General features: G+C 53.9%; 7 protein-coding genes across 7 annotated transcripts; 5 read left to right on the forward strand and 2 right to left on the reverse strand.

The window, feature by feature from the left end:
- Nucleotides 1–167: 167 nt before the first annotated feature.
- On the forward strand, nt 168–982 carry MONBRDRAFT_15717 (uncharacterized protein; the record flags this gene model as incomplete). The annotated part of the gene is made up of 4 exons (XM_001744036.1): nt 168–201; nt 291–475; nt 634–762; nt 896–982. Coding segments are annotated over 4 exons (435 nt in total), but the record flags the coding sequence as incomplete, so codon positions are not given.
- An 806-nt stretch (nt 983–1788) lies between these two features.
- MONBRDRAFT_36321 (uncharacterized protein) lies at nt 1789–3975 on the forward strand (the record flags this gene model as incomplete). Its single annotated transcript, XM_001744037.1, has 7 exons — nt 1789–1845; nt 1964–2525; nt 2853–2972; nt 3038–3196; nt 3307–3453; nt 3547–3700; nt 3784–3975. The coding sequence occupies 7 exons, from the start codon at nt 1789–1791 to the stop codon at nt 3872–3874; spliced, it is 1290 nt and encodes a 429-aa protein (XP_001744089.1). The 3' UTR covers nt 3875–3975.
- Nucleotides 3976–4268: 293 nt separating this feature from the next.
- Nucleotides 4269–6505, forward strand: MONBRDRAFT_36322 (uncharacterized protein; the record flags this gene model as incomplete). Its single annotated transcript, XM_001744038.1, has 6 exons — nt 4269–4757; nt 4876–5571; nt 5660–5690; nt 5779–5981; nt 6103–6226; nt 6318–6505. The coding sequence occupies 6 exons, from the start codon at nt 4269–4271 to the stop codon at nt 6503–6505; spliced, it is 1731 nt and encodes a 576-aa protein (XP_001744090.1).
- Nucleotides 6506–7704: 1199 nt separating this feature from the next.
- MONBRDRAFT_15435 (uncharacterized protein) lies at nt 7705–8484 on the forward strand (the record flags this gene model as incomplete). The annotated part of the gene is made up of 4 exons (XM_001744039.1): nt 7705–7851; nt 7920–7971; nt 8066–8181; nt 8293–8484. The coding sequence occupies 4 exons, from the start codon at nt 7705–7707 to the stop codon at nt 8482–8484; spliced, it is 507 nt and encodes a 168-aa protein (XP_001744091.1).
- Nucleotides 8485–8690: 206 nt separating this feature from the next.
- On the reverse strand, nt 8691–14378 carry MONBRDRAFT_15585 (uncharacterized protein; the record flags this gene model as incomplete). The annotated part of the gene is made up of 19 exons (XM_001744227.1): nt 8691–8792; nt 8914–9021; nt 9131–9491; nt 9606–9850; nt 9980–10268; nt 10344–10478; nt 10558–10806; nt 10895–10977; nt 11059–11162; nt 11268–11349; nt 11491–11572; nt 11723–11852; nt 12036–12354; nt 12463–12621; nt 12805–13195; nt 13323–13444; nt 13598–13756; nt 13896–14072; nt 14175–14378. Coding segments are annotated over 19 exons (3501 nt in total), but the record flags the coding sequence as incomplete, so codon positions are not given.
- Nucleotides 14379–15411: 1033 nt separating this feature from the next.
- On the forward strand, nt 15412–19111 carry MONBRDRAFT_23819 (uncharacterized protein; the record flags this gene model as incomplete). The annotated part of the gene is made up of 9 exons (XM_001744040.1): nt 15412–15478; nt 15635–15707; nt 15799–15865; nt 15971–16053; nt 16155–16208; nt 16505–16607; nt 17107–17195; nt 17325–17424; nt 17501–19111. 9 exons carry the CDS (start codon nt 15412–15414, stop codon nt 19109–19111), a joined length of 2247 nt encoding a protein of 748 aa, XP_001744092.1.
- A 909-nt stretch (nt 19112–20020) lies between these two features.
- Nucleotides 20021–21566, reverse strand: MONBRDRAFT_15533 (uncharacterized protein; the record flags this gene model as incomplete). The annotated part of the gene is made up of 8 exons (XM_001744228.1): nt 20021–20215; nt 20301–20366; nt 20483–20549; nt 20621–20727; nt 20848–20994; nt 21146–21183; nt 21314–21375; nt 21466–21566. Coding segments are annotated over 8 exons (783 nt in total), but the record flags the coding sequence as incomplete, so codon positions are not given.
- Between the last annotated feature and the right edge of the window lie 1462 nt (nt 21567–23028).

Genomic DNA, 23028 nt, shown 5'->3' on the forward strand with positions numbered 1-23028 from the left:
GACTCGACAGACACTTGCGTAGCTACTGTGTTTTTTTGCACCCTTTTTTCAAATTCTGTCAAAAGGGTGCCAGAAAGGCATTTGTTATTGGGTCGTGGCACATTCCACTCGCGATTGGGGTTGAAGTCTCGCTCCTTCACGCATGCATGTATGGGTGAAACGTATAGATCTGGGATACTGCCGGTCAGGAGCGCTTCCAGAGTACGTGTTAGGTGCACAGACAGCTATCACATCCATTTGGATTCTCGTATCATGGTGCTGACCCGTGTGTTGGTCGTTGTAAATGACAGGCCTGGGTGTCGCCTTCTATCGCGGTGCCGATTGCTGCGTCCTGGTCTTTGATGTGACCGTGCCCAAGTCCTTCGAGACGCTCGGCTCGTGGCGCGATGAGTTCCTGATCCAGGCCAGCCCCCGTGATCCCGAAAACTTCCCCTTTGTCGTTCTCGGCAACAAGATTGATCTTGAAAGCCGCGGCGTACGTGACCCACCCCTCTCGACACCCCCGACTGTGTTGCGCCCCACTCTTGTTGTGCTGGTCTGCCTTTCTGCTGGCCAATTCCCTCGTTGTCTCTCCATGACCATGTTGCTCTTTTTGACTTGAACATTGGGCCTGCATTTGACCTTGATGCGCAGATCTCGCAAAAGCGTGCCATGACCTGGTGCCAGAGCAAGGGTGGCATTCCTTACTTTGAGACTTCCGCCAAGGATGCCGTCAACGTTGACACGGCCTTCCAGACCATTGCCAAGAATGCCCTCAAGCAGGTGGGTCCACCGCATGCCTGATTGTCTTCAGCTTGGCTTGTCTTGCCCAGCAGCCACCTTTTCCTGTTCTCTTGCTGCATGGCTTGCCATCCTCATGCACACGCTTGCTCTTTGCTTCTTGGATCTACAGGAGAAGGACAGCGATCACTTCCATGACTTTGACAACAAGATTGTCCTTGACAGTGCCGAGGGCAACAAGTCGGATGGCTGCGCGTGCTAAGCAAAAAAGAAAAATACCGCCAAAAAACTTGTGTGAACTTGCTCCAGCTTGTCTTAGTCGCTCGTTCGGCCCTCAACTGCCACGTCTTCTCCACTTGATTCTTTTTGTGCGCCCCGCCGTCTTGTGTGCTTTTCCTCGTCTTGCTGTTGTCCTTCTGGCGCCGGTGTTGTCATCTTGTGTCCCTTTAATCCCCACCCCTTTGCACAATCGCCCTTCAAGCGGAACCTTCTCGTTACTGGTCGCACTCAGTGCTGATTCGTCACCGTAACGAGGTCGCTTCGCTCAAGTGATTCAATGGAGGCGAGGCACGACTTATTCTTCTGTAGCTTGGCTTCCGCACCAGCGTGTGCATTTGGCCAGGAGCCTGTGGTTCCATCTCACGAGGCTGACCAACAGCTCCTGTCCTCCGTCACCCTGGCTTTGTTTTGCTTGTTGATCTCGTGGCGTGTGCGCTTTAGCTCTTCCTGCTTGGATATCGGTCGAGGTTCCCTCAATCTGATTTCAACGTCCCACTTTCAACATGTTGTGCTGATCGCCCCCTCACTTTGTCTGACAATCATGATCAAGCAGAAGCAACTCAAAACACACACACACACACACACACACACACACACACACACACACATAGGGCTTAACTTGACTGTTTGATGTGAGCCCCTTTGCAAGAATTGTTTTCATTTCAGTGCCAGACTGACCCGTGCGTGACCCGACGTTCTTGCGGCCTCGACGGGTCGTATTTTTGTTCCTTGTGCCATCTGTGCGGTGGAATAAGGGGTTAGGAGACGTTGTGGCAGATCACCGTCGCCATGGTGCAGACACGTAGCAAGTCTCGTGACAATGCCACCGGTGCTTCGCAGCCAAAGGTGAGGGCACAAATGGGAGCTCTTCTCGGACAAATGGCTCCAGCAGGTTTCGTCCCAAGATCACGCGCGGCTCTAGCTTTTCCGCTGAATCAAACCAATCTGACTCGCGTGCGTTTAGGCCCCCAAGAGGGAACACGCTGACCGAGACACGGTTCAGACCAAGGCACAGGACCGGGACGCCGCCGCCGCGAGCAAAGGAGCAGCGGCTGGCGTCAAAGCAGAACCCCGAGAAAAAGATGCAAGTCACACCAGCAAGGTCAAGCCCGAGCCAGAGGACGCCGCCATCAAAGCCGAACCTCGTGAGCAAGATGCCCACCAAGCCGCATCCACTGATACCACGGGCAAAGATCAGATGTTTGGCATTCGCTTCACCCACCCAAACAAGGTTTGTCAAACCATGCCAGCCCGAAGCGTTCAGCTGCCTCAAGCCAAACGCCGCCATTCACCATATGTGTGGCATCGCCCTCAGGTCATGTTTCCAGACGCCCACCTGACCAAGGCCGAGCTGGCCAAGTATTTTCTGGCCGTAGACCAGCATATTATCCGCTACACCCGTGGTCGACCCTTGACCCTCGTGCGTGGCATCAAGGGTGTTCAAGATGGCCGCCAGTTCGTACGTGGCATTTTTGCCTTTGCTCAGGGAGTGGCGGTCTGCGCTCAGTACTCTCGAATGATGCCACGTATCCACCTGGGCTCCAGACTATTGTCAGACTTTGCAGCTCTCATGCTGGGCACTTGGCCGCTGCTCATTCCACGTCGCAGGTCCAGAAGCATCCTCCCCACGGTCTGGCAAAACACATGAAGCGAATTGCTCTGAATGAGAAAAGTAGGTTGTGCACAGGCAGCAGTGGTACATCGAGTTGTGTTCAGCCCTGCTGCCACTCGCTGTCCCTTTCTTTTCTCGGCCACAACGTCGCCGCAGCAATCTCTTGTGCTGGGCATCTACTCATCTGTGCGTGCATATGCCTGCGTGTGCCCACACACGGTTCTGCGTTACTTGGGTGTAGATGGCAAGACGGACGAATACATGGAGGCCGATTCCGCAATGGCGCTGGTCTCTGCCGTGCAAATGGATAGCCTCGAATTCCACGCCTGGCTATCCACCAGCGAGCACCTTGACAGCCCAGGTCAGCCTCATGAAATGCTTCTCATGCTCTGATGCAAACACAAGTGGCAGATTACGCTCACTCAGGCCTGTACCGTGTTGACTGGCATGTGACAACAGACAAGGTCCTCTTCAACTTGGACCCGATTGATGACAAGAGCTTTGGGACCGTCAAGGAGCTAGCTTTTGCTTTGCGTGACATGCTGAGCCAAACTTTTGAGCTCAAATCCTTTGTCATGCTTACGGGTGCGTTTTTGTTGGCTCCAGGGAGCTTTGCCGCTCGTTCTCGCGTGCCTGCTGTGACAAGACGATTCAAATCACTGGCTTTGCAATATTGTGTGTCAAAATTCGCATAGGTGGGGATGGGCTGCACGTGGTGGTACCGCTCACGCCCGATTTGCACTTTGACGACACGCGTGAGTTTGCCAAATTTGTTGGCGACCGTCTGGCTCAACAAAACCCCGACAAGGCCACGATTCAGCTCAGAAAAGATCAGCGGGGCGGTGAGTTGCAATGACCGGGCTCGCACACTCTTGTGATCCACTCGCGATCCATTGCCTGATTCGTGTGGTCGTGTGGATGATGATGCGTGCCAGGCCGTGTGCTGATCGACTACATGGCCAACACGTACAATCGTGGTATGGTAGTGCCATACTCGACGCGAGCACGCTCGGGGGCCCCAGTGGCCTGCCCAGTCACCTGGGCGGAACTGCAGGATTGTACCTCGTCAAAGCAGTTTGATACACAAAGGTTGGTTGGTCTACGTCTTGCTACTCATGACTAATGACTGCATGCTCTTGAAAACCTGGCATCTCACTGTTGCAACCACGCAGCGTGCTGAAGCGGCTAGAAAGCACGGGTGACATCTGGAAGGACCTGGCTCGGGTCGCACAAAAGATTCCAAAAGACTACGCGGGCCGATAAGCCCTCCACGATAGATGGTCGCCCCCGCATCAGCGCAATCCCCCCTCCCCCACTTGCTTTACGTACCTTCGCTCTCGCCAGTTGATGTTGCCTCAAGCTTCTCTTTCCCCCTCGCACGCGCCGGCCGCCGCGGATCCTCAGATCAACTTGCACGTCCCCACGAGGCCTCACACCTTGTCCGTTTGATTTGTTGATGTTTTAATGCTCAAAGCAAAAACATGACGTATTACAACACAAACTACAAGCGAAGCTCTACACCAACTCCCTTTCAGTGCCTTGATCACCAGCACAAACGTACTTAATAGCGACACAAACTCGAACCAAAAGTGCGGAAAAAGCAAGAAAAATGAAAAAAAAATTTCAAATTCATGAGTTGAGTTTTGACTGACACATCATGATGATGCGACGGGCTGCAGCGATCGCCTGCTTGGGACTGGTGCTGATGTGGGGCGGTGGGGCAAAGGGCGGGAGGGAGATGGTGTGGCATGTGGGGCCAGCGGGCAATCATGACTTTATGAGCGTTCATGCTGCTGCTGAGGCGCTGGTTCAGAAAGAAGAAGATTTGGCAAACGTCACGCACTTGCGGATCGTGATCCATGACGGTCACTTAGATCGACCACTGCAGCTGAATGCACGCCACTCCTTGCCAGACGGCACCGTCACTTGGACCGGTGCCCAAGCAGGCCAACGCCTCACCACCGCCTTGCCTGTCCATGGCTTTACGCGCAAGTCCAGCACACCGGATGGATCCAGCTTGTGGTCGACCGTGGTACCCGACCATGCAAACGCATTCACCGATGTCTACTGGCAGGGCCAGGCCTTGACTCGAGCACGCACGCCCAATCTGGGCCAGTTTTTTGTATGGGATCGGCCCCTTTGCCCAGTACGTAGAGATTTCGGTCATCAACTTGTTTGCAAGCCCTTGTGAGGTCTAATCGATTCCTTTGATCTGCCTCAGCTTGGTCCTAATGAGACACTGCGCATGTGATTCTTATATTCAGGATGTGCGGACCAACGCCACGTGCGCAAAAGAAGCTCGTTTCGGCTTCTACTATGCACACAATGACGTCCAGGAGGCCTGGCGCAATGAGAGCAACGCCCAGTTTATGGTGTACCACGGCTGGACTGCGTCGCGTCACCACCTCCGCATCATCGACCCCAGCGCGCAGCGCGTGCTCTTCACCAATCCATCGGATCGCCCCATCGGCTACTGGCCAAACGTCGACAGCGAGGGGGGCGGTCGCTACTTTGTCGAAAACATTCGCAGTGGACTCGATGCAAATTTTGAGTGGTACTTTGACTCGACCACCCGCGAGCTGAGCCTGCTACTCCCAGAAACCCTGAACCTCACGGACGGCGACATCTGGATTCCCCAAACCGACAACCTGCTCTTTGTCAACGGCACCCACAACCATGACTTTTCTGGCATCGACTTTACCTACACCAATTGGGTCTGCGGCCCGACAACTGTCTGTGACAAGCAGTCGGCTTCCTGGCAGAGGCAAGCTGCCATCGATCTTTTCGATGTGGTCAATGTGACCTTTAGCAATAACGAAATTGTCGGTGCTGGTGCCTGCGCTGTCTGGGTCCACGGGTCCTCTGTCAATATCACGGTTGATCGCAATGTGCTTCGCGATTTGGGGACGGGGGCTCTTCGCGTCGGGGATGAAACTCCGGAAGACGGGGTCCCTTATCGAGTAAGTCACTCTCCTCGTGACACTGCACATCAAGTCAAGTGACCGTGTCGCTCGGTCTCTCTTTGACTCGAAATCATGCCCACCTCAGGTGACTTTACAAAACAACATTATCCATCGAGGTATGCCAAGTCCGCCCACTTGACAGAGTTTGGGCACAGTTCTGGCTGCTCACCACACGCCCAATGGTTTGGGCTGAGCTTCTGGCAGGTGGTCTATCTTTTCCTTCAGGTACCCCCATCTTGATTCAAAAAGCCATCAACGTCTCTGTTGTGCACAACGAAGTGTCCTATTTCTCGTATGCGGGCATCTCGGTGGGCTGGAGCTGGAATTTTGAAGATCCGTCCTCCACGGCCAACGTGACCGTGGCATACAATCACGTTCATGACCTTGGCACTGGTACTTTTCGTCAGGTGTGTAGTCTTGATAGACGTGGCAACAATAATATGCCTTGCGCGCGACATAAGGGCATGTCTCAGATGATGAGTTGTGATTATACTGGGCATGACAATGGGTGTCGACCTCTTGTGATAGCTGGGTGACGCCATGGCAGCTGTGTACACACTGGGCGTGTTGCATGGCACGGAGGTGCACCACAATCTACTTCACGATGTGTATGCATGGTATACGGGTGGCTTCTGCCTCTCGCAAGACCAAGGTACAGCTTCAATCAAAGCGTCTATGGAATACTTGGCACTTATGGCCTCGCTCTTCTTCCTAACATGTTTTGACTGTGGCCGTTTCTTCAGGCTCGAGTGACATTTCGTTTCATGACAACGTCTGTCATGGCACAACGGGCGCCTCGCAGACGCAACATTATGGTGTCAACAACACGTGGGTTGTGGGCACCACCTCCACCAGCCAGCCAGCCAGTCAGCCAGCCAGTCAGCCGTGTCGCTCATTTGACATTTGCTTCTTCTACGATTTGCATTTATAGGTACGAAAACAACATCTTTGCTGCGGCCCTCACAGAGTCATGGACGTACCAAAATTCGCCGGGTATCCGCAGCGTGCCGCCAGACAACCAAGCACAACAGTTCATCTTTCGCCATAACATTGTCTATGTGACTAATTTCACAAATGCCACACAGCCCCTATTCTTGGTTGGTCTGTTGCATTGTCCCTGCAAATGGCCCCGCTTTGATGTCATAAGCCTGTACCTCAATCATTCAAGCCTCCTCCCATGCTTGTATATTTCCGTGTGTGCCAGGGTTCATATGAGGCCGATGCCTTCCTGAATGTGACCTTTGAGAGCAATCTCTATTGGAGCACGGTGCTGGGTGCAAATCTGACTGCGGCCCTTACATGGGGCGGCGAGGTCTGTTTTGCAGTTAGCCCAGTGAGCGAGAGCCGTTTTACTTGACTTGTTCCAACAGCTCACGGTTTTTGCTTCTTCTCGGGTGGGGCATGCCAACTCGCGTGTTGTAGGCCGGAGGGCTCAACAAAACCACCTTTGCGGATTGGCAGAATGGCTGCGGGACTAGCCGTGCTGCAAGCGCAGCAGGCACTTGCTCTGGTGGGTTTGCCAATGGGACGTGTCAACAAGCGACCCTGTGGCTCCTTTGGGCCTGACGCGCAAACCTGCTTGCAATCAAATCCATGTAGGCCCACAACAGGACTTGGGCTCCCTCGTGGCAGATCCGCAGTTTAAGAGTCCATCGACGCTTGACTTTTCCATACCTGCTGGTTCACCGGCGTACCAGGTGCGCAGCCAGCAAGACGCGAGTGCGGCCTGTCCCAAACGCCGTGCTAACGTAGACCTGGTATCACTCGCATGCGCACAGGTTGGCTTCAAGCCGATTGACCTCAGCCAAGTCGGACCCCTCCCCTCCTTGCCCGATCAGATTATAAGTACTTGAGCAACGGTGCCATCAGCATTCAAACGTCTGACCTGACCCACACTCACGCATTGCATGTTATGTGTGGCCCCGCTCCCAATTTAAAAGTTGGCCATAACACACACACACACACACACACACACACACACACACACACACACACACACACACACACACACACATCCAACAAAAATTCAACAAGTCCATCCAAAAAAAAAAAGTTGTGGATCAAACCAATAAATAATTTCAACAGCAAGTCAGCACACACACACACACACACACGCGCACTTGAAGCATCATGGCAGGGACTACAGGGGCAGCTGCGGCTGGGGCACGCCAGCTGACTCTGGCATTGATCAAGCCCGACGTGGCTGCACACCCTCATCGAGTGGAAACCATTCTGCGCATCATGCGCACGAATGGGTTTGAAGTCCTGCAACGCAAGGTTTGGCCAACCGATTCATGCGCAGCTTGCCATGCTCGCTAGCCTCACACTGGCTCGCCTACGTGTAGCGTCTGCGCGTGCCCCGGGAGCTTGCAGAAACCTTTTACGGCGAGCATCGTGGTAAGCCTACAGCGAGGCGCACACGCTTTTGCTGGGCGATGCCACATGATGCTCATGCTGCGCGTTCCACGTGGTTGCATCTGAAAATGAGCAGAAAAGTTTTTCTTCCCTCGTCTGACCAACTTTATCACGAGCAACGACCTTGAAGCTCTGGTGCTAGCGCGCCCCGAAGCCATTTCTGTGTGGCGTGCCCTTCTTGGTCCCACCAAGGTCTGAAGCGTCTAAATTCCGGGTTGTATCCGAACATCCTGCCCCTGACTTGGCTCCTCTCCCAGTCTGTCTCGTTCTGTTTTCTCACGCCAAGTGGTTTGGACAACAAAGGTTCACCGCACACGCATCACCAATCCCGGCACCTTGCGCGGCCTCTTTGGACTCTCAGATACGCGCAACGTGGGCCACGGCTCAGATTCTCCCGAGGCTGCCCGGCGTGAAATTGGTCTCTTCTTCCCCGAACTCGACTATGATCAACTTTGGGAGGCCGCGCAAAAGCCAGCTGCGCCGACATCTTCATAAGTCTGCCTGTACCAGCCTTCGGGCCCACCAAACGGAGGGAAAAGCCCTCACACTCAATGCTCGTGGATACCAATTCCCCGCTTTGACCTGCAAGTTCTATAATCGACTCAATGCCAAGAAACAGTTTTGCAGTTTCTCCTTAACGATGTTTGATTGGGTGACGCTCACGTTGCCAACAACGCACAAGCAACATCAAGCTGCGCCATTTAGCCATGACTATCGTCCGTCATCATGCGCGGCACCACCGACATGGTCATGAGCTCCTGGAACAGCAGTTTGCAAGCGTACGGCAAACGAATGCGCGAAACCTGTCCAAGAGTGCATGGGAAGGGCGAGCACGAGCACACACAAGCATGAGGGCTGCGTGGGAGATGTTATGCAAGCAGAGTACGGCATCGGGTGAACTCAACACCAACGGTCCAAACTTACCCGAGTTGAGTTGCGGCAGCGTGTGCACTCAAACTCGTTCTTTTCCAACTTGGCCACACAAGGCAGGCCACAGACATCGCAGACGTGCAAGCTGTAGGGATCTGAGACCTATGAAGCGCAAACAGAGCCGTGAGCAAGGTCCCAGACAGCCAACCCGATGTGCTTGCCGAAAATGTGAGACAGATTCAGGGAATCAAATTGACACGAGTCTCCATACCTCAAAGAGACGTTCGCGCAGAAACTGGGCAGCGCCATGGGCAATCATGCAATCACGCTCCATCTCTCCAAAGCGAAGGCCGCCATCGCGAGAGCGACCCTCCATGGGCTGACGAGTCAAGTTCTGCAGTGGGCCACGGGCGCGGGCATGGATCTTGTCGTCGACCATGTGCTTGAGGCGCTGGTAGTAAGTGGGACCCAGGAAAACTTGGGCCTGCATCTTTCGGCCGGTGAAGCCGTTGTACATGACCTCGTTACCATAGCGCTGGAAATTGTAGCCCTCCAGAATATCAGCAACATCCGTCACGTTGACCTTGGTGAAGGGCGTGGCGTCACCAATGGTACCCGAGTGCGAGGCAGACCTGCCAATGCCAAGCAAAGGGAGAAATTTGTGAGGAGACGGCACACGACGTGGCAGAACTGCAAACAAGGACAGCAGGGAGGAACACAGAGCAAGCTAGACCATAAAAACGTACTTTCCAAGCAGACACTCAATCAAGTGACCAATGGTCATACGACTGGGAATGGCATGAGGGTTGACGATAATGTCCGGCACCACACCCGAAGCGGCAAACGGCATGTCCTCTTGCGCGTATTGCATGCCACAAGTACCCTTCTGTCCGTGACGACTGGCAAACTTATCACCAATTTGCGGCGTGCGGACCGAGCGGACGCGAATCTTGACAAACTTCTCGCCCTTCTGGTTGACGCTGATCATAACCTGTCAAAATGCCATCAACCGAAATGGCGCGAGTGAAGAACGGAACAGCACCAGCTGCCAGGGAGACAAAGGAGAACAGTCGACATCATCGAGGTTGAAGGCAATAAGCTTGCATTTCCTGGTACTTACGCCATCGATGATACCACTCTCACTGCTGCGCAAAAACAAGCTCTTGTCACGCTTCTCAAAGCGTCCACCCGATGCTTGGCGCGTCGCCTCGGGCAGCTCCAGCAAACGACCCACAATGGCGTCATCTCCGCTCACGCGGATCCCCGGCGCGACAATGCCATCATCTTCCAGCTTGTCGTAGTTTGCACGACGCATGCCAATGCAGTTTTCGCGGCTCGGCTTGTCAATCTTGATAATCTCGCCGCGCTCCGAGTGCTCTGATGCCGCATATGAACGGTAAAAGACGGATCTACCAACACACGCACCAAAGGATAAGACCCAACCACTGGTTTCGAGACGTGAGGCAATGTACAGCACCACTGACCGGAAAAGACCACGCTCCACCGAGTAACGGTTCATAATGACCGAATCCTCCTGGTTATAACCAGTGTAGGTCATGATGCCCACGATTGCGTTAATGCCAGCAGGCAGCTCGGCAAACCGCAAGTAGTTCATTGAGCTAAAGACAAACAAGGTACACATGAATGAGCTGGTTTTCAAGTGCAGTTATATTAGCTAGAGTTGAAAACCTGACGTACCGCGTTTGAACGAGGGGCCGTTGAGGGTAGTACAGCACGTGTGCCAGCGTGTCCATCCGCACATGAAAGTTGGTAATATAGACGCCCATGGCCTGCTTACCCATGGCCGACTGGTAGGTATTACGCGGACTCTGGTTGTGATCTGGGAAAGGAATGATGGATGCACAAATGCTCAGAATCATGCTCGGGTGAATCTCGCAGTGCGTGTACGTGTTGCAGTAGCTCGTCTCCTCCAACGTGCCCTGGTCCCTACGTATTGAACAGCCAGCCGTAGGCATGAGTTCTAACAGTATTCGAGTCTGGCAAAGCAAGGAGGGCCAAGGGGTCATGGCCGTACATGGCAATCATGGTTGTTTCCTCTTCGTTGACGTCAATATACTCGACGACACCGCGCTGCACGAGGTGGGTCCAGCTCATTTGCTAGGGTGACACGATGCAGACAAAAATAACCAGGGGTCAGCTATGCAGGCTTTTAGGTCTCAAACAAGCGGTGGTACATACATCGTTGCGCAGTGCCATGACATGCGAGTTCTTCAGCGCAAAGCGGCACCGATTGGCGTCGTCCTTGTTCACGATCAGCAGAGGACGAGTGGTACGGCCCGAATCTATTCAAATCGCACGCAGCAAAACAGCAAAGTGGTCAACACTGAGAATTATAGACGGCTTAAAGCAAATGCCAAAAACGAGGGGTCGGGAATAAGAGCACGGACCGGTGACAATGTGGACCTCGCGCTCGCGAATGTTGCGGAAGATGGACACCTCGGAAGCAACCGAGTGGGCTGCATCCAACAGCTCACCCTCAACGTCGGTACCACGGCGCATCCTATGGCGATCCAAGTTCAAAGGCAGCAACAAGGTGATGCAGGCGCGGATGCAATGCACAACTACCACTGGACCGGGCTGGACGAGGCTGGGCTGGGCAGGATAAATGACGTACTGTCGCATTGTGGTGACCAATTCATCCGGGTGGCTGTGAATGCCCACCCAGTTGCCGTTGACAAACACCTTTGTTGCACTACAATAGCACAGCAGCAAAAAGATGCGTTAGATCAAGATGCCGTGCTCTCATCTAGAACACACACAAGGCGATGCTTGGCTGACAAAGCCAATCCAGTCACAATTGCCGCAACAACGTGCAACGAAATGTAATTTGCCAACGGCGTACGTTTTAATGGCAGAGCGTGACGGCAAGCGATCGAGGTAATCAAGGCCGCTGGCGCCCAGCAGATCATGGACAGGGGTATCGTCCGAGCCGACGGTCAACGAGGCCATGAGCGAGAGGTTCTTGACCAGACCTTTGAAAACAAGCGAGGGATTGGGAAGAAGGGCATCATGAGCCGATGCAGAATAAAACGTTGTGCGAAAGCACAGGTGAAGCAAGCGATTCTCCTGTTGTGCTGGGTGGTGGGGACAGCTGGCAGATGACGACAAGGTACTTGACGGTGGATCTGCCTCAAGACTCGTTTGACTGAACGTACCAACGGCGTGCCCCTCGGGGGTTTCAGCAGGGCAAATGTAGCCCCAATGGGTGTTGTGCAGTTGGCGAGGCTTGGCAATCTTGCCCGTGCGGTCAATGGGCGAGTTGAGACGACGCAAGTGTGACAACGTTGACGCAAACGTCAACCGATTCAACACTTGAGAAACACCCGCTCGGGCTTCGTGTGCCTTCTTCTGGTCACCCCAGTTGCCTGTGGCCAGAGAGTAACGCAAACCCGACCCCAGAATCTCAACGTCAAGCAAGGTAATGACCATGAACTTGTGATTGCGGTTGACCAAGTCCGTGACCTTGCGCGTCAGCTGCAAGCAAGCGATCAGTGAATACGGGCACCAGTTGGAGCACGCAAAGACAAAACATTGTTGCACTCTCTCAAGATTCCTTCAATCCTGCCGAGTGCCTGGCCGAACCTTCTTGGTAAGCTGCTTGAACAGTGTGCGGAACAAGTAGGCCACGAGCGAGCCTGCCAGGTCCAGACGCTTGTTGCCGTAGTGGTCACGGTCGTCCAGCTCGCGGCGGCGCAGCGCGGCTTGCAAAGTGCGGTGCACCATGTAGCCCAGGAAGAATGCCTAAATGAAGACAAGATTCAAGTCAGGCAAGAAAGAAATGGAACCTCAATGACGGATAGTAAGCCGCGACACCACGAGTTGGTCTGCGGACGTATGTATGTGTGTGTGTGTGTGTGTGTGTGTGTGGGTGGGTGGCATGCTTCCAGTCACACAAAAGACCATCGCATTTCGCAAAGTACGGACCTTGGCTTGCTCGCACTGAGGGCCGACGCCAATATGTGGCAGCATCTCCTTTTGGAGAATATCCCGTGCAAAGCGCACACGCATGTCCTTGGACATGCCAACCGCAGCCATACTGCGGCGACCAATCAGGTCAAGCGCGACCTCCCGGGTCTGCACCACAAAGGCCTCATCCAGTGAAGGCTTGAGAAGTTCCATCATTTCCATGTCGTCAAAATCGTAAATGATGTGCTCGAGGATGCTACGATCGTCCTCAAATCCAAGAGCACGAAAGAGAACCACAACGGGAATGTCCTGTCGGATGTATGGCAAGCTGGCATGAATCACTCGGCCAAATGTGGCACGTCCCTTGGTACCGCCGCTTCCACCGCGCAGCATCTTGACCATCATGGTGCTGCCAGGCAGACAAGCGGGACAGACAAGTGAGGCAAACAAGCAAGGGTGATCAGTGTCAGAAGGGCTATTGGGGGCGGAAACGACCGAGAAAAGCCGTGCCCGGCTGCATCTGGCCCACGACGTACCTGGTAGGACGGTTGCTGTCCTCGACAATACTGCGCATTTCCGTAACAAACATGTGCTTGGAATCCTTCTTCTCAAACACGTAGACCGTATTTCCTGCCATTTTCTCCTGAGCAATCAAGACCTGCAGCCATGGAAAAAGGAATGTGGTCAGACAGCAACACATGGGGAGACAGGAAGAGGCCGCAGGACAAGGCAGATCGGAAAGAGCAGGCGCTCAACCAGGCTCGGAGAGGTACATGGCAATACTCTTGGCTCGACACAGACAAGGCCATACCTTCTCGGACCCGTTGATGATAAAGTAGCCTCCAGGATCAAGCGGGCACTCGTTGATATCGTAAAAGTCACGGAAGGTCTCCATTTTGTTCAAGGTGCAGTACTTGCTGCGCAGCATCATGGGTACCTTGCCCAGGAGAGCGGGGGTGGTGGTGACCTCCTGCTCAATCTCCTGTGTATGGGGGTGGGGTGAACGAGAATGTGGGTCGCGGACGAGTGTGAGTGAATGCACCAACTATCCTGGTTAGCCACCCGATGTTAATGTGACGATTGTGAGTGATTGTGAGTGTAGCACGTACGCCTGTCTCGGGATTCTTCTGCTCGACGGTGTGTGTGATCTCGCATTGCATCAAGGACTGATAGGTCAGGTTGCGCAAGCGACAATCGTTCGGGAACACATGATCGTAGTTGCCATCCTCCTCTTTGTGTTGAGGCAGCGCAAAGCCTGCCTGCCCAAAAGAGATGGTGTGCTTCGGCTAATAATCGAAGCGTCGACGTGAGAAAAAGAACCAAAAGCAGTGGGCACGTGGCTGGAGCCAGGCTGATAGGACCGGCTGGGATGAGACGACGCGCCGTACCGGCTCCTCAATCTCGTTGGAGAGGTACTGCAAGCGACCCTGCACTTCGATCGGAGGAGAATTCTTGATAATTTTCTGCACTGTGTAGGTGATAAAGTGGTCAAACGAGTCCAGCTGCTGGCGAACCAGACCCTTTTCGCGAAAGTATGCGTTGATGACTTCCCAGCAAGCCTCATCCCAGTTGTCAATGTCGGCATCATCATCAACGTCTATCAAACAACAACACGCAACACCCACCACGACATGAGTCCGAGGAGATCTAGAAGCAGAAGCAAATGCATGCTGACGTTGAGAGGCAAGAGCCACCACAACTCAAGCCGCTTGGTCTGGCTTGATTGGGTTGGCACCACGAAACGACACGCACAGGGATCATTATCCCAATCCGCCTCCATGTTCATGCTTGCGGTGGCTGTTGAAACGAGAAAGCGCAGCTAAACGTCTTGAACGTGACGATAATGCAACTGCCAAGCTCAACCGGGTCCGGTCCTGATGCCTGCAGCCCGTTGCGGCGCGCTGCCGCGTGTATCCCAACGAGCTGATGAGGTACCAAAGAGTTTACAACGCCCTTTCTCAAACAAGGAAGAAGCAGAAGGGGGGGGATTCTTGGCACTGATCGCATTAGTCCCAGCAGCCGTGCATGCGCACCTCGAATGCACCGAGCCACTAGCGCTCACGACTGAGCTGCGTGCCAACTGCCAAGACAGATTTCAGCATTGTTGTTCAGATGAGAAGGCGGGTCATACACTCCCGCGCACACACTGCACATGAGCTCCGCACAAGCACACGCTATCAAATCCAAAAGATTTTGAGCAGACCATCATACGTCCAATGAAACGAGCCCACTACACCCACCCGCTGCCGTTTGCCTGCACGTCCTCCCTCGCGTCGCGTCGCGCGCTCCGTCAACCGTCGCTGCTGCCTCACAGAGACAACTGACACTTGGTTCTCTCACTTGGTAGCAGGTTCATCGACGACTTCAATAAGTCATCGTTCCTCGACAATAACCTCTACCCCAGAAAACGTTGTTTTACCTTTGCACTAGCAGCCACTACTGCAAATACATCAGTAGCTGCAACATGGCCTGAACTGGCAACAACAACACACTGTCCCACCGTGTTTCTCCCGTCCGTCCTTTGATCTGACAATTTGGAATGACAGATAAAAGGGGTCAACCATCTCAGCCATTTTCAAGTTGAGCCAGCTGCTGGTTCGCCGTCGCAAAACGGCAGCGACCAAGATGGCGCTGGTCATCGGCAACTCGACCTTTGGGGATGTGACTCAGACCCTTGAGGCGCTCAAGCCTAGTACGTTGCGCTCTACAGTGTGTGATCTTTTTGCGTGCTGTGTTTGGGTTTACAACTTGAGCTTGCTTCGAGCCTGCGTCTCATGTCCGACGGTCGTCTCGTTAGAGCTCAGCCAACCGGGGCGGGCGCGCCTTGAGGGCTTGTACCGGCTCCCAGACATGCTCCGCGATAATCTCACTGCCCGGGCAATCAACGCCACTTTTTCGCTCTTGGCCAACGCCTTTACTCAGTTCGTGACCTCCATCGCCTGCCAAGCACTCAGCGAGTCGCGCCCTGCTCACCAATCGTCAATCTTTGATCTGACTGATCACGGCTGTTAGAGAGGACAATGAACTGCGCTATGCTATCATGACGACCCTACAGCAGTGCCGAACCTTCATCATGCATGTTCGTAGATAGTGATGCGTTTCGAGCTCCTGTACGAGGTCGCCCATGCACATGTAATAACTAGCTCATCCACTGGCGCATGTGCTTGTGGCAAACTCTGAACAGACGGCCACCCTTGATTACATCATCCCCAACTTTGTCAAAGTGCTGCATAGTAATGATGCTCTGGCCCGGACCCTCACGCTCAAGTCCGTGCCTGACCAAGCCCTGGGAAATTTCAGCCCCCTGATACACAGAACCCGCGCACTCGGCTTGCTCACGCATCTTGACTCCTCATCCCGCTGCTCAGGTCATTGCTGCCGCTTGCTGCGATGGCCGCCCAGCAAAGCGTTTTGTACGACCAGTACGTGCCCCTGCTCTTCAATGGGACTTGTTGCATTCCTCTTGGCCTGTACAAGATACCTGACTTTAATCTGCGAGCAGCGTGTTTCAATCTTTAGAAAGCCATCACTGGCCTGAGAAGCGTGCAGCTCTGCAACTGAGCAAACAGCTGTGTCGGTAAGGCGCAAACCGTGCACAACTTCTGGCAACCACTCAAAATACCTAAACGCCTAGCTGTGGCTAGATTGTGTCCTCTTGCCACCAGCATCTCATCACACATGCTGGCCGGTGGGATGATGAACTCCTCAAAACGAGCAGGCATTCGCAAGTGTTCGCCGCCCTGCTTCTGAATCAGGTTCAAACCTCACCCGCCCGCCACATTTGCTTCTTCTCTCTTTCTTGTCAGCCCACGCGTGTGAGCGTACCTGTTGTTATGCTTTCGCTTGCTCACGAACCAACCACGCTCGCACGCCCGCAACTCCAGCTTGAGCAACTCCTACCCCGCTGCGAACTTGAGACAGTGCGCTGCGCCTATCTGCGACTCGCCGCAGAAGCTGCTGCTGCTTTTGCTGGATCGTTTGGAACTGATCTTGGCAACACGGCGCCTGCTGCTTCAACCGCTGCAAGCCTCAGCCTTTATGGACTTGATCGATCCTGGTCGCCAAATGCCATTCGTCTACTTCGTCAACATCTGACCTCCCTGCCTTCGACGTACGCACTCGCAATTCGGACGGGCCCCGCCTTGTTGCTGACACGTGTCCTCACCTGAGCTTCTCCTTCCTGCTTGACGCAATGCTGGCGCCCTTGAACCTTTTTGGCACATCTTGATGCAAATGTACAATGCGTGACCTAGGGTCGAGGCGTGTATTTGCTTGCTGGCACTTGCCAAGTGTTTGCGGGCGCTGGTGGTTGATGAACAGACCACTCTTGATGTCTCGGCAACCCTCAATCATGTGGTACAAAGTTTACTGCGCGAGCGACCCACCGAGGACCATCCAGTGGTTTTAAAGTATGTTGTTGCGCTGACGCTGCGTGGCAAGGGCTCACGTTGCGCCACGGACCAAGTCTTGCATTTTGAAGTCTGGTCCTGGGACTTGTCTCACCCGCTGGATGGCGGCCATGCTGATGCCACGTTTAGTGCTCTGGTGGCCTGTGTACGAGCACAACCCGCCCTAGCTGATGCTGCGCTTTTGGGGCTTCTCCTGCCTAAGACACGCCTTCCACAGCTTTGCCCCCTGGTCCGTAAACGTGTCGTCCTCCCCAACGTGTGTGCTCACCCATCAAAGCTCACTCCTATACTTCCACCACCCCCAGATCCTAGATATCTTTGAGGCCGCGCTGTGCGTCCAAAATGAAACGCTGTACCAGCTTGATTCAGAGGCCCTCTGTGGCGTGTTGCAGCCGCTCCAGGCGACGCTGCAAGCACGCTTGCAGGATCCAGACACCAGTGTGGCCGTGGTACTTGTTTCCTTCAACGTCCTTGGTCGAGTTGCAGCTTTACGTTACACTTCGCCGGCCCTGGAATCGGCGCTCCAGGACTGGCCCGCGCTTGAGCAGCGACAGGACATGTGGGGAGAATACGCCAGTCGATGCCTCCCTGACCCAACGCGCTCGCGACCCCTAGCCGACCAAGTTGCAGATTTTAGTGCCTTGCTGCGTGACCTCGAGCGCGGATGGCTAGATGAGCTCACATGGGCTGCAGCTGCAAAACCGGCGATTCTTCTCATGCACCTCCTGCAGCGCGCTCTGACCGTGGACGTGACTCTTGTCAGCAGCGTGGCTGTTGGCCTCGAAAGCTTGGTTGCGGCGCTGCGTCGCGTGGCAGTAATGTGCCCCTCTGCTGTGCCCGATGACGTCGAGTGTGCTTTGATGGATCTCGTGACGGCCTGCATCGACCTTATTGGTCAGCACGACAATGCGCGACACCTCTTGCCAACCCGCGTTGCTTCCCTTTTGGCGCTGGCTGCTGCCAACAGCGAGGAAGCAACTGTGGCTGTTCAAAGGTTGTATCAAACCGTTGTAGCGCAAAATGATGGCTGGCTCACGTATCGCCTGCAGCGCCGGCTCTTGATGAATGGAATGATGGTGGTGGCTGAGAGTCGACCCGTCTCTCCAGTGGATAACCCGGAGGGGGACAGTATGCACCCCTCAAAGCGTGCCAAAATAGCTTTGACCAACACGCGTCAGGTTCTGGGCCAGCTGCATGAAGCATTCCTGGCCATGGTGGATGCGATGGGTGAGGCTGAGGCAGCAGGCGGCCCTTTTGGGGCCGTTGAACAACATGTCACAGTGCTACAAACAGCTTCCAACTGGCATTTTCAGCAACAGTACCTCGAGTTTCGCCGCTTGCTGCATGATGCTCTCAGTCTGGCGCTGCGTCAGCTGCGCCGTGGCTTGACAGGCCGCCTCAGTTGCCTCGGCCATGTACATCGTGTCTACCATCTTGTGCGAGCCTTGCTAGAGGACCACTACGCCATGGACGATGCCAGCTGGACCTACCTGGACACTTGGCGTTGGGTGCTAGCGCAGTTGCTCGATGCCTTGCAACGCCGGACCGAGGAGCGACCTGTTGCACCAGAGCTTGATTTACTTCGACCACGGCAGCTGCCCTCAGACGAGAGTCTTGGTCTTTTGGAGCGAGCGCAACAACTCATGTTAGCAAAAGCGCAATCAGCCAACGTTCTAGGGCAAGCCGTCTTCGATTTGCTGGCCCGACCCTTCCCTGTCCCACGACATTTTTTTCGTGACAGCAATTTGTTGATGGCGCGCCTCGAGTGCTCGCCCCAGCTGCGAGATGGGCGCCCTTTCACCGTTGCCCTTGACTCGTACTGCAACGTCTTTGTCGATGGCTCTCTGATCTTACCTGATGCCACATGGTTTACTCATGGCAAGTTGGCCCATGCCATACGTTCACACCTTTGTTAATACAAACAAACTGCGCAAGACCCCGTGAGGCTCTCATCCATGTGCGCTGCTGCTGCCTGTGCGCTTGTTCGTAGAGCGACGACTGAGCAAGTTGGCCATTGTACTGACGCTGCAACAGGACCTTGGTCATGGCAAATACAAAGACGTGACCCAGCACGCAGCCGTAGCGGAGGTGTGCGCTTTTTCTTTTTTTTTTTTCTCTGCAAATGGGATTCTGAGTGAGCAGGGTTCAAATATGCAGTTGGAAGTGATCTGAATACAACCTTACGACTCGTCTGTGCGCCTTGTGGTATCTTCTTTTGGTGCAGCTACAAAATTTGGTTTTCCAACAATCTTTTAGCATTTCACTGCCGGTTGGGCAGGTGTCGATTCTCTATGCCTGCCGAGTGACATTGACCGCCATCGATGTTAACAACCGTCGATGGAAGGTGCATTCAACCACCGGAACCCAGCTCATTGTATGTCTGCTCGTGTTGCCACGATCGTGTTTCGACTGCTGCTTCATCGCTGAACAATGACGTTGGATTGACCTTGATTGACCCCACCTTGCAGGCAGAGGGCCTCAATAACATGAGCAATTGAAAACGCTGTTATCCGAGATGCCTTCGGCAGCTGCGCTGTGAAGGAAGACGTTGCTTCAGCTGGCCATGCATGTGAGTAGTGTCAATTGACGTGTTAGAACTAAGACGAAAAAGCGATTTAATCATGGCACAAAATTTTGTTCCGTGGCTAACCCCCAGCTGGTTCTGCTCTGTGAGTCTGTCTCTTGCAAAAAGACAAGCCAAAAAAAACACAGAAACTTTTTTTGGTGTTTTGTTTGTTTGTGTGTTATCGAGCGTGCACTGAAAATGTGGGGGGACAAAGACGCATCGACGAAGAAAAAGGAGCAGCAAGTAGCTCATGGGCCACTTAGTCCCAAAGAGGAAGACCGTACCAGTCGTATGGGTCCAGATAGTGGTGGCGTAGATCAAGAGAGCGGATTTTGGCCATATCCTCGTCGTCCAGGGCAAACTCACCCACAGTCAGGTTCTGACGCAGCTCGTTTTCCCGCAAGCTAAAAGGCATTGTGTTCACGCCACGCTGCACACACCAACGCAGAGCAACCTGCACCCGGACCCGATATAACCACCAGAGCATGAGACATGGCTAGGGAAGGCGCGGAAGATGCATCAGAACAGAAAACACCAACCTGCGCCGTCGACTTGTCGTGCTTATCGGCAATCTCCTTCAACACGGGGTTGGCTAGCACCGTCACCTCGTCGGCTTTTTTGAAGGCGCCTTTAGGACACGAGCATGCCAAACCGAGTCATGTAAGGAAGAGAGGTGTGCGCAGACGCAAGTGCGACGATAGCAGCCGGATCCGGCGATGACGAAAGGAAACGCACCATAGCCCAAAGGTGAATAAGCCATAAACTGGATGCCAACCTTTTGGCAAAACCTGCAGCAAGACGTGTGTCAGGCTGTATACGAGTCACAATCTCAATGTTGGGCGCAACAAGACGGTGAGACACGTACTCCAGTTGGCGCCATTGCTGATTGTAGGGGTGGCCCTCATTTTGTAGAACGTGGGGGATCATCGCATGATCGCCCATCATCAGCTCGTGCAACAATTGAATCTACAAGACACGGCGTGTTTGAGGGTTGGAAGCGTGGCGAAAATAGGCGAAGGCTGCTTCCTGGGGTGGCTAAGCCCGCCAATGTTTCGCATTTCTTTGGGATGGGTGACAAGTGCTTACCTTAAAGTTGCAAACGCCCAGTGTACGAACGGTGCCATCTTTGTGGCAATCAATCAAAGCATCCCAGGTGTCGTGGATACTGATGCCACGGGCCAAATGAGGCGGGGGCCAGGAGCCCTTGTAATCCTTCCACTGAACGCCCGTAATCTATAACAGGGGGCGCACGGACATTGGTCAAGAGAGAGAGAATTGGGCAAAACAAGCTCAAAAGCCACAACTTTGAGCGGTGGCGTACACCAGTGCATTGATCAGGCTCGTAGCTCTGTGGAAAGTCACGCTGGGTTTCATCAAAGGGCACATGAACAAAGGCCGTCGGCCAGTGCATCAGATACATGTCTACCCGAGCGTCATCAAGCCGCCACAGAAGAAGCATGGGAGCATGTCGTGAAGTCGCGCAGGAACGCGGCCTATGCGGTGCGGTAAGGGCGACGAGCGGCCGATGAAGAAGAGCAGGATGACCACGCACCCAAGTAATCGACTTTGAGATCCTTCATCGTCTTCTCGAGAGCAGGGCGAACGTGTTCGGGCCTGGCATGAAAATTTCAAGGAATTTTCATGAGTATCCATCTGCACAGCAAGCATCCCATAAAGTTGGCGCGGTGGGACAGGAGGTCGCACTTGTGGTAAGGGTTGTTGAGCTTGGAGGATATGAAAAGCTCCTCGCGGGTGACAATGCCCTCGGCAATGCACTCGGCCACGGCATCGCCGATTTCTGCCTGTCAACCGGCGCGAATTGAGGTAACGTTCGGGTGGAGGTAGGCAGAGTGTCGCGGTGAGCCGACAACAGAACAGAGGAGCAAAAGCAGCACGGAAAGGAAGCAGACCTCATTGAGATAGTTCTGCGCAGCATCAACTACGCGCGGGTCACAAGCCGTTGTAAGACACAAGGCCCAACAGTCAGAAAAGATTGGGCGACTAGGTTTCGACCACCGGGGACCACCAGACGTACTCATGCGACCCCCGAGACGGATCCACATCTTGACGGCGTTCTTCATGACGCCGGGTTCTATCCAAGCGGAAAGAATGAGGACAGAAGGGGGTTTTTTTTTGCGCTTGGTGGAATCTGGGTATTGAGGGTCGTCGGGACGCACCGGCCTGCTGGGTCAAGCGTGTGCCAGTGAAGGTGCCCATGCCGATGGCTGGGACCTTGTAGCCAGAAGGAAGATCAAAGTGCGGCAGCTGTGATGAAGAGCAAGCGTCGCGGAAAAGCCGAAAGTTGTAACCGGAATGAGATCGACTCGGTCTGAAACCAAGTGGAGCACAAGACGAGGGATTGGAGGCCGGCGGGGCTGACGGTAGGGTTGGGCGGCGTAATCTGAACGGCGTCGGGGTTGATGGATGAGGCTGCGATCAGATTGCGGATCTTGAGAGAGAGGAGCAGTAGCAGCAAGATCAGATCGTGAGAACAGCAAGCAGGCTTTCTTTGATGAAGATGCCACGTGAGGGAGAATGCCGGATCAATGGCACCCAGAGCCAGAGGCTGCTCGATGTCATCTTGAACGACACTGCCAGCGATCGGGTGCTTCATACCTGGTGCGCGGCACCTCGGCCATGCAACGAGGCCACACGCTGGCCCACACCTGTCATTCGCATCACCAAGGCCGCCATTGTTCCACGTGCCTGCGACCCGCTGCCAAATCACAAAAAAAAAGACACACAGAGACACAGAGAGAGAGAGAGAGGGAGAGAGACAGAGAGAGACAGACAGACAGACAGAGAGAGACAGACAGAGAGACAGACGGACAGACAGAGACAGACAGAGACAGACAGAGACAGAGAGAGACAGAGACAGAGACAGAGAGACAGAGACAGAGAATTGAATTGGTTTGGTCAGTTTGAGAAAGAGAGAACAGAGACAGAGAGAGACACACAGAGACAGAGAGAGAGAGACAGAGACAGAGACAGAGAGATACACAGAGAGGAGAGACACACAGAGACACACAGAGACACACAGAGAGAAGAGAGAGAGAGACACACACAGAAAGCTTGCAGCAATTCACCAAAACACCAACAACTTCAACTTGATGCTCTTCTACGTTAACACAAAGCCTGGCAGAATAAACATCTTATTCTGCCACATCTTCTTACACTGTTAACATTAATATATCTTCTCAAATTATCCTTATCGCTACAATATCTTTTTCAAGATGTACGTTTACTTGAACCAAAATAGAATAAACC

This window comes from Monosiga brevicollis, genomic scaffold, assembly GCF_000002865.3.
Source record: "Monosiga brevicollis MX1 MONBRscaffold_5 genomic scaffold, whole genome shotgun sequence".
NCBI lineage: Eukaryota > Choanoflagellata > Craspedida > Salpingoecidae > Monosiga > Monosiga brevicollis.